This window comes from Brachyhypopomus gauderio, chromosome 12, assembly GCF_052324685.1.
Source record: "Brachyhypopomus gauderio isolate BG-103 chromosome 12, BGAUD_0.2, whole genome shotgun sequence".
NCBI lineage: Eukaryota > Metazoa > Chordata > Actinopteri > Gymnotiformes > Hypopomidae > Brachyhypopomus > Brachyhypopomus gauderio.
Genome location: NC_135222.1, coordinates 24,330,565 through 24,340,640, shown reverse-complemented (window position 1 = coordinate 24,340,640; position 10,076 = coordinate 24,330,565). Strand labels below are relative to the sequence as shown.

At 42.9% G+C, this 10,076-nt stretch overlaps 2 protein-coding genes across 3 annotated transcripts; one reads left to right on the top strand and one right to left on the bottom strand.

Moving 5' to 3' along the window:
• Positions 1–1,662: 1,662 nt before the first annotated feature.
• On the top strand, positions 1,663–6,379 carry mydgf (myeloid-derived growth factor). Of its 2 annotated transcripts, none has more exons than XR_013134428.1 (6): positions 1,663–1,952; positions 2,732–2,782; positions 4,355–4,416; positions 4,923–5,004; positions 5,263–5,974; positions 6,202–6,379. XR_013134428.1 is itself a non-coding variant. In XM_077024015.1 (6 exons), the coding sequence occupies exons 1-6, from the start codon at positions 1,782–1,784 to the stop codon at positions 6,279–6,281; spliced, it is 519 nt and encodes a 172-aa protein (XP_076880130.1). In that variant the 5' UTR covers positions 1,680–1,781; the 3' UTR covers positions 6,282–6,379. The 2 variants fall into 2 exon arrangements, 1 of the variants encoding a protein (XP_076880130.1); XM_077024015.1 differs by having other exon boundaries at positions 1,680–1,952; positions 5,902–5,974.
• Positions 3,845–9,773, bottom strand: LOC143528322 (uncharacterized). Its single transcript, XM_077024014.1, has 3 exons — positions 8,755–9,773; positions 7,569–8,132; positions 3,845–6,498 (listed from the first exon to the last, which is right to left on the bottom strand). Exons 1-2 carry the CDS (start codon positions 9,733–9,735, stop codon positions 7,647–7,649), a joined length of 1,467 nt encoding a protein of 488 aa, XP_076880129.1. The 5' UTR covers positions 9,736–9,773; the 3' UTR covers positions 3,845–6,498; positions 7,569–7,646.
• Positions 9,774–10,076: the final 303 nt, after the last annotated feature.

Below are 10,076 nucleotides of genomic sequence, written 5' to 3'. Positions count from 1 at the left end.
AAGTGCATGAATACTGCATGTGTTAAATGCAAAAATCTCATAGAATATATGTACACTGTTGGAGTGTAATTCTGGATTGGTTATCCAACTTGCTGGACCACTGAGAGCCCAAGGACTATATAGACTGCTTTCTCCATACTTTGCTGGGGTTAAAAGAGTGCACCCAACGTCCAGCTTTCCAATAAGTCACAGTGCTGATGTAGGGCTGACATGAAAAAGCACATACCAAGTGTGTGGTAGTCATAAAGTCATTCACACGTGAATATGTGGGTGGGGTGTGTTTTATCTACAGTTCATGATAGCAGTTCATGTTACTGCCTCATATTGAGCAGAACTAAACTCCAGTGCCTTCTTGAGTGAAGCGTCACTTCCCTGCACCAACCAGCTGTTTATAGTCTATCTGAGGGAACACATGAAAATGTGTGAATGGTAGTGTGAAAATAATCCACACATACTATTGAGTTGGAATATTTATTCAGTACACATGTGCAATGTCTTGTAAAACATCTCTCTCTGGTGGGTGAATTAAATAATTGCATCTGGAATCTCAGTTGCCTTTTTATTTTAGGGACAGCGAACTAACACAATGAATTGTCAGTATCCTGTATCTTATGCACTCTGTATTACATGTGAATGAGCCTGGCCTTGGGTCTTTTATTTTGTTGAATTTGGTGATTTAATTATTTTAGGTTTCAGATTAATGATCCATCTCTCACTTTGTGCATTGGCAATAAAGGCATTCATTTAAATTTGCGGTCATTTTATTTAATATATTATACTTATTATTTTCTTCCATTATATCGAAGTGTTATATAAATAAAATGCATTAATATTATTGTTATATACATGGACGTAATTTTGATTTCAAAAGTGGGGGGGACATAGATTCGTCGCTATTTAAATATTTGGTTTTAACCGTAAAAACTGGGGGGGACCAAAGCCGGCTTTTGAAAAAGTGGGGGGGACATGTCCCCCCCGTCCCCCCCCCCAAAATTACGTCCGTGGTTATATACTTGCTGATAAGCAGATGTGGACATACAGTAACCTCAGTGATGATAGCTGTATGTTTGGGTTTTTCAGTAGTCTTTCTACAGCCTTTGTTGCTGCTGACTACCAGCTCAGTGCTAGGGTTAGAATCAGAATAAATGACATCGCAGTGTGGACATTTTCTGTTTCATTTAATGAGACATATACCTAGACAATTGTACTAATTTTACATAATATTTCATTGAGGTAACATTTTCAGACATTTGGATACTATTTTCACATATTCTTGAGGCTTTAAGAATATTATTTTAGGTTACAAAAATCCTATAAACTACATATTAACATAAGGTACAAGATAAACATTCAATTCATTAGAATAATCACTTTTAAATGATCCTCTAAAAATGTAACTTCAATAGGGACTCTGTGCATACAGTAATGCTATATAAAATATGTTTTTCCTTTGTCCATTCCCCATAACACAGGTCTTTGCCCACGTTTAGAATCAGAAAAGGCCCAGTTAACGTTTGAACACTTATTGAAAATGTACTTAATTTGTTGTTTATTACATGATTTGTCTTGGGCCGAAATCTCAAAGGAGTCGAAGCAAGCGTGAATCTCAAACGTGAGTAGCAGTGTTGGCTCCCGTCCTGGTCTGCGCTGCAGTGTGTACTCCAGCCCGGAAGATGGTGATAGCTCACTGAAAAACTAAAGCGTTTGCTCAACGTAAAAGAAGCAGGAAAATAATTCTGTAATCTGCATTCAGACGCTTATCTCGCTGTTTCTGTACGATAATGGCTCCAGGTTCCTGCACGAACCCCTGCAGCTCAGCCGTTCTGGTCTGGGCTCAACTGCTCGTTGTATTCTCCGTGCTGACGGTCGCCCACGTCTCTGAGGAGAGGACAAAAACGGTGGAGTTCAACGTAAAGCCGGGAGGTGTGGTGCACTCGTTCTCTGAAACGATAGTGAGTACCGACACTTCTCCACACTTATCTAGATACATGTTGAGAGATTGATGGATCAGAATTGTGGAGTTACATGCGTGTCAATGCCTGAAACCTTCTGAAAATAATGTTTTGCTTGTGTATCGATTACAGAAACTCGAGAACAGTTGTTATCTGCAGGAAAAGTAAATGCATTTCATTGTTTTGCCACAGACTTATAGAATATTATAGATATAGGTTATAGATAGTTCACGAGGTAATACTGGGATCTTTCTTTATAATGGACAGTGTTTTACTGTGGTGTGTTACCTCTTTGATTCCCAGATACAGTATGCTACCTTCTTCTACAATATTTAAGAAGCAGATCCCTTTGGTGTTTCTTAAAATAATTGTCAGACTTTACAACCGGCGGAAGAACAAACCAAAGAGTATTACTGTGAACCCATTATGTTTTATTGGATATAGTAACTTGTGTTATAAAGAAACCCTGGTGGAATGTTTGTCTTTGTAACTCCGCAATACACTGATGTCCACAAGTCAGCTTTTCATTGGTGAGGGGGCGGAGCATCAATAATTCGCTCCGCCTGGTGACGTCTCATTGGTCAGATGTTTATGTAGAATGAATGAAGGTGATGTATGTCGCCACCTAGTGTTACCCGATAGTAAGTGGAGAGTCAGAAAATAATGTGTTTCTAATTTTTTAAGGACGGCGTGTTGCTGTCAGTTGCTCATAAGTCGTCAAAGTTCACAATATGCACAAAAGCTCACAAAAAAAACTTTCTAATGTTTTTATTTTCCAGAAAGAATATGAATGTTCTTTCACCTATGCATCCCAAGGAGGTACAAACGAGGTGAGACAGACGTGAATGTGTGGAGTATCTACACGTTTCTGTGGCAGTTTCTTGGTTTTCAGGGTCCTGAACTATACACGCATTATACACTTCGTCATTAGCCCTTTCACTAGCAAACACGGAGAGTGTGAATTAAATGGTGAAAATAAGAGGGTTTATTTATAATGCAGGTTTGTAACGTGTTTTACAGAGAAGGAATAAAGGTAAATGTAATAAATAAAGATATATTTAAAAAACATCATATAAAGCAAGGAAAAATCCAATAGCAAATGTGAGGTTGGATTTATTAAAAGCTAAATTGATAAATCCTGACCATCAGATCACTACAAAGACAATTCTAAAGATTAGGGCCATAGTAAGAAAAGGTTTCCTCAGTCTATTCCGGTGGATTCATCATCTGTCGGCCGATCTGGGGTTCTCTTAGGGGAACATTCCTTATAATCAATTCACTAAAGTTACAGTAGTCTAGATCAGCTGACATACACAAACATGTATATGGGTTTTTTTCTCAGCTGTTAACAGAATGTCATGGACCTTGGACATATTTCTCAGCAGATACCTTTTTTTTTTTTGCAAACATTGCTTAAACTTACAGCCACTGTTGAACGTAACGCATTTTAAACACATTTGTAGCCTTCACATGTGGGGACTGTAAGAACTCAAGGCCAAGACTCCCAGTGCACTATTGCCAAGAACAAGAAATTCAGTTGTGTCTTTTTTAAGCTACAAAACCACGACTCATCTAGTATTTGATGTCCTCCAGACAATCAGACATGGAGTTGACAGACGTCTGAGGGTCGAGAGCAGGATGAGTTGGGTTTGGTGAAGGGGAAGAGAGTCGCTGACATGTACAAGCAGGACCAGAGCTGTGTCCTTTCACAAAGTGTTGAAATACACTGGTGTTTACAGAACTTGGCTGGGTGACATTGGAAGTTTGATTATGCCACATGCTGTAGTGGGTTCATGATCTTGATGGAATGTCTGTGGAGTTTGGGTGTTTTGGTTGGTTAATTTGTTTAGACTACCCCAAATAGCCTTCATGTAAATCAACAGGACAATAGCTTATGCTACAAAATTTAGTACATTTATAAATGATTTAGTCACACAGAAATGCATCTTGCATTGGATTATTTAATGGTACATGATTGAAATCTTGGTTATTTTCCCCAAATAAAACTGCAACATGTAAGCATTTCGGTTCCAGTGTGACAGCACAGCAGAATTACACTATATTTTTAACTCTACACTGCAGTATATAAGATTTCTGGTATGTCTGCACATGAGTTTATCATTATCAGATCAGATTTATTGTGCTTTGCACCAACATTCTGAACCACATTTTTTTGGGATTAAGGTTATGTTTATTGGATTTTTTCGGACAAATGCATCTACCCCTTCTTATTCTGGTTCATTAGTGACTATCACACATTGGTTATGTTGCCTCTTAGAATTTTTGGGAGAAATACATTAGAGAAATGTCAGAAATGGTGTGTGTGTGTGTGTGTGTGTGTGTGTGTGTGTGTGTGTGTGTGTGTGTGTGTGTGTGTGTGTGTGTGTGTGTGTTCCCTGCAGCAATGGCAGATGAGTGTGGGTCTAAGTGATGACGACAGTCTCTTCTCTTGTTCAGTGTGGAGGTAGGTGAAGGTGCTTTAACATGGCCTCTGCAGCTAATGACACTGTCCCACACTACTGGCTGCTCAGGATTCTGTGGAGATCATGTGATCAACATGGCGTTCACTTTAAAAGTGCACTCGTCCTCAAACAAGTCCCCTTTGGACTCACTTAGCTACTGCTGAAGAATCTTCTCAAACAAGCATGCTAACATGGTTTAAGATGGTTTAACAGAATCCAATAGGCACAAATTGGTATGATGTTATTAGCATATAAATAACATTTAATCTGAAGAATTCCATCATATAGCTGTTCTCTTTGATTCATTATTGGTAAAATATTAGTTCAAACTGCTACTGCTGGTGTGCTGTTCATGTCTTTGGAATGGCGTGATGTGGAAAGACGTACCGATCTCACTTGTGAGTTCTTCATTGTCTTGTATCATAAGATGAATGAAATCCTATTGATTTTTTTTTACTTCTAATCTCTCTCTCTTTTTCTCTCTCTCTCTCTCTCTCTTAAACGAAAGGCCCCAAGGGAAATCATACTTGTTTTTCACAGAGTTCAAAGCTGAGATTAAAGGAGCTAAGATTGAGTTCGCCAGTGCGTATGTGAGTACAACTTCATCTGCGTGCTGCACTCGGGCTGCTCTACGCAGCCTCATTGTGCCCGACTCAATCACACAGTGTCCCAGAACCACATACCCAGTCACATCCAGATGTGTTATGAGCCTGGCAGCTGCCTCATCGTTTACTTAATTCTGTAGCAGTTTTACTTACATCAGAAATGGTGAAATACAGTGTAAGTGTTTACAGGAGCAGATGTTAACCTTTCCCCCCAGTAGCTAGTACGTTTGATTCTGGTTCTAGATCAAGGACTGGTGTGACTCCATTTCAGCTCAGATCTTGAACATTCCTGACTCGTCTCGGGAGGAATTGCCGAGTGTGGCCTCATCAAAAAACATCGTCATCCCTTGAAAGGAAATCAAATCATTGCAGGCAACTGTCAGTGTTACAAAAAGGGGTGTATTCAAAAAGAATACATGTGAAATACAAGGAGTCTACAGACGTGATTCACGCTGCTGGATTTTCAGAAGGGCTTTGGTTTTCCTCCCTTTTTTACTCCAGCTCTCTGTTGGTGTCGTTGTCTGTCTTGCTCTTTCTGTTTAGTTTTTTGTTTATTCATAATGCATTATTGACATGATTGTCATTAAACATTAAAGCAGTGTAATTAATGAAGTGATATGTTTAAAAAAGAAAAAAGAAAATAATGAAGAGTATGTAAATGTAATTTAACAAAGATTTGCACAAACAAAGGAACGAACAGACAACACTCACCAACATTGTGCAGTCTACTGAAAAGTGTAACCTAGACAGGAATCCCTTAAATATGATTCCTAAAAATTACATAGAGCTGAGACATAGCTACTTTCCTCAATCCTTTCTCTCAAAGTGCTTAAATTCATCAGTCACACTTTCCCTCCATCTCCCTGTGTCCCACTCACTCAGTCCCAGGCAGCTGTGGGAGGCCAGAAGGACGTAGCGTTAAAGGAGGAGGAATACTCAGTAGGGGACCACACAGGTGAGCAGGCTTCACTGCCCCACTTCCAGCACAGGTTTCCCTCCTGTGACGTCAGGCTTGACTGCGTCTCCAAAAAGAAACAAAGTGATGGTCCTCACAGTGATAGCTTTTGAAACAAGAGGAGCAGTGTACATTTTTCTGTCATGTCATCTGCTGTTGTTGAGTTGCAAATTGGCTTTTTTTTCCACCTTCTGTGGTTTCTCATGTTGCTCCTTCCTGTCTTTCAGTGAAGCAAAAAGATGGAAAATTCCGTGCTGAACTCTCAAAGCTCACCATTATTGGTCGGACACGCCATGATGAGCTCTAATTGGCTGAGCTCTGTGATGCCCGCCCTAACTTAAGGGGTTAAAAAAAAACACATGGATGAAGTTCTAGAAAGTTCTGGATGCATCTATCACTTGAACTTTGGGGGACTGTGAGAACTGAGCAATGGGAGTGAAGCCGGAGGAGATTGGAGATGTCTTTTTGTTGTTGTAGTCGGATTCCTCCTCATTAAAAAAATTAAGTCGATGTCCTCAGTCTGTCTGTATATAAAAATAAAAAAAAACAGGTTTTGTACCAGGCTTTGAAATGGATATGAATTTTCTTCCCCCCCCCCTTTTTCAAAGTATGGACATAATGTGTATCAGACTTTTAATTAAAAAAAATTAATCTCAAACCAGTGAGAACAACTTTTCACTCTTTGTATTTATCAGAAGGTTATGGGTGTTGTCAAAAATCCATGATGGCAGCTATTTCTGTCAGCATTAGCCAAACCGGTGTCTTCAGCCAGACTGCCTCTTAAAACCCCCCTCTTGCTGACTGTGGGATCCCAGCAATGTTTTCACAAGTCTTAATGGAAATAGTGCTGTGTTATGATTAATCTAGTTCAGTATGGCCCTCAGCAAAATATCTCTTCAAATAACTGTTCCTTACAACACTGCATCACTTGTTTGTGTTTGACATCTGGGAGTTTCTGCAGGTATGTCAGTCTTGTAATCGGTAAACCTGAAATCACACAGCTGCCTTGCTGTGATGGACTGTTTCAGAATGAACACTTTTACCTGTTAGGGACTTCAGAGCAGTCAACTATTATAATCACAATCTGTTACATGATTGTATTTCACTCCCGTTTAAAAAACATGACTGCAGTAAATGTTGAGCTCTACACTCCACAAGAGGGCGGTATACTCATGAATCCATGCACTAAGAGGATCTAGCCATTATGTCATGCACATTCAATTCTTCCAAATAAAAACTTGTTCAAACAGACTAAGCAATAAGGAAATTTATCATTCTCAGTATATAATTCACAGAGAGTTGAGCCCAATGAACATATCAGTACAAATAAAGCCCTCTAGTAGGTAAGGAGTGGCACTGTGTTTTGTTCTCTCTTAGGGATGGGACTAATATCTCCATTGGTTTTCTGCCTGCAGTGGTACCTCTGACATTTTTCTCCAGAACTTTTCCACAGCTTGTGGGCTAAAACATCACTGGTGAACAAGGTGTTGAACACACCAGGGTCCATGTTTATCAGACGCACCACACTGAGCGAGTTGAATTGTGAGGCTCTGAATCAGTTGACACCATGCCAGGACTTTGAGACCATACTTACTTAACGGCACACGTCACCTTGGAGACCGGCTTCTTCCAAAGCAGGTGAGTAATCGGCCCCTGGCTGGCCGCTGCCCGCTCATACGATGGTGGAGAGCAATCTGCGCTTGCCTGAGTGAGGGAGAGATTTCAGGTCCTTTTCTTTTTTTGACCTCCTAGCTCTGTTGCTGACAGGGTAAGGAGGAGGCTTCTTGCTCCGAGGCCCTGCAGATGCCTCTGATTTGGGTCCATTGCTTCGTAATATGGCCGTGCCATGCTCGGATTTCGGCACAATGGTTGAGCGTCTGCTTGGGTACGCTGGTGGGGGCCCCCGAGGAGTACTTGTACACTCAGGCGGGGGCTCGGTAGATGCCCGGGGCTCTTTCCCACCCCTTTGCGCCGTTGTCTGTTTACCGCATGGGCCGTTTGGGTGCACAGCAATGTCTCGGACCTGGGGGATCTTGGTGTGCGCACGATTCTCCAAAGCAGATGGTCTCCTGCTGAAGCTATAACCTCCAGAAGCATCTCCGGTGTCCTTCTCTCCTAGTTCAATATTGGAGGTCAGCTTGTCGATCTGCGTGACCACCTGAGTCAGAGATATACAATTGGCATCACCATTAAAAAAAAAAAAAAAAAAACTTGAAATGACTACTGCCCCCTAACCCACGTGTGTTCATAATAGCCCTGAACCCAGTCCCAGTCCCACAACACCGAAACAGTCAGCAGCGCACGGATGCAGGTGAGGTGTGAGGATGCAGATGGGATGCTTTTGTGTAAATGAGATTAGGACACAGCAGCGCGGGACTATAAATAGTCGGCCGTCCTGGCCCAGCTGCCCCGGCTCTGTGGGCTCCAGCTGGGGAGGGAACTCTAAAAAAGGTGCAGCACATCATTCCCAAGTGCTGCGTTCAACTGGGACGAAACGGAGCGGATGAAAGTTCTTTTTCTTTGTATTTGAACCCCTGCTTTCCTTTGACTATAGTACTAGTCCTAAATGTGTACTTAATTAAATATTTGATTGTTTTGTTCTGGTGTCACAGATCAATAGTTGACTCATATGGACTATGAGAGATTCAAAGTTTACGCAACCAGGTTGACAACTCCCACAAAATCAAGGTAATGGTAGAAGAGTTTTACCTATTATTAGAAAGGTGTGAGCATCCCATACACTGCTGTACAGATCTAAAGTCAGATATAAGACCATTTACCTCCTTCATTTCCAGTTCAACTTCCTTCAGGCCGCGAAGGACTTCCTCAAGATTCACGACCACCCTACGGATGTGGTCCTGGAGAACGCAGTTCCTTTTCTCTGTGCCAAAAGCACATGTTTTTCCTCTCAGACCGTGACCGCCAGCGTCAGGTACGTTTTGTAAATCCCCTCTGGCGGTGTCCGAACGCGAATAGCTCTTATAGCAGTTGAAGGTGGTGTTGTGAGGGACTTCTGTAGAGAAGACAACGTCGTTAACAGCTCTGGGCCCATCGCCTGATTCTCCTACATGTCCCATTGACTGCAGGATATTCTGCTTGGTACTATCCACACTGTCGGGGTGTGGGCTGCTGTGACAGCTGTTTTTCAGACTGTTGCGTTTGTTAAAGGTGCGCTGACTGGTGCGTGAGCCAGACGACAGCGGCTCGGCTACAGAGTCGGACTGTTGCTCCACCACGCACACAGGCTCTCCACAGTTTCTTTGACCTGTGAACTGTGTCGGCATCCCCAGAGCACATTTCTTTGAGGGGAGGGGTGTGTGAGTCTGGTGAAGCTTGGCCACAAAGCTGCATTCTCTCAAGCACTCCCTCACAGAGGCGCTGTTGTGTAGCAGGGCCGGCCCCTGACACTTGCCCCACCTTAAACGGCCGGACTTTGCACGACGTGTCTGGCCAGCTGTGACTAGCTGCGCGGGGCACTCCAAAGTTGCGAGAGACAACCTGGAATGGTGACTGTATCCATTGCAGAGGGACTGTTTAAATCCGTAGGACGTCATCCCGTAGTGCTCCTCGGGTCTAATGCTGAAGAGCAGCTCCTTTTCCAGGTTTGGCAGAGCGTCCCATCTCGGTCTGCGTCTGTAGACCATGCTGGAGCCAGCAGTGGCGTGGGCCAGAACGCGGTGGAGTCCAGCTCTCCCTAACCGTCCTGGTATCACCGAACATGATGGAAGCAGCTGCGTAGTTTCACACCGAGACTCCTGCATGGAGTCGCCCTTCCCACCTGCGTTCAACCCTCACAGCTCCTGCTGGATGTTTCTCTCATAGAAGTCCCCCCCCCCCCTCGCCCTCCCCCTCCCCAAACTGTAAAACTTTTTTTTCTTCTTCTCCCTCTGCTAGGAACAGCCCACAGGCTCCGCCCCCTTCGCTCTGTTTTCTGTCAGTGATTATTTCTGATGTTATCCCAGTGTTTGTTTCTCCCGCTGGACCCTGGCCCGCCTCGCCCCCTCCTCTTGCGTGAGCCCGCGTGTGTTTCCTTCTCTCCCATCACCCCTGGGCTTGGCGGAGGGCCTCCGATTTCCTCTCCTTCCTCCTCTCTTCCTGTCTC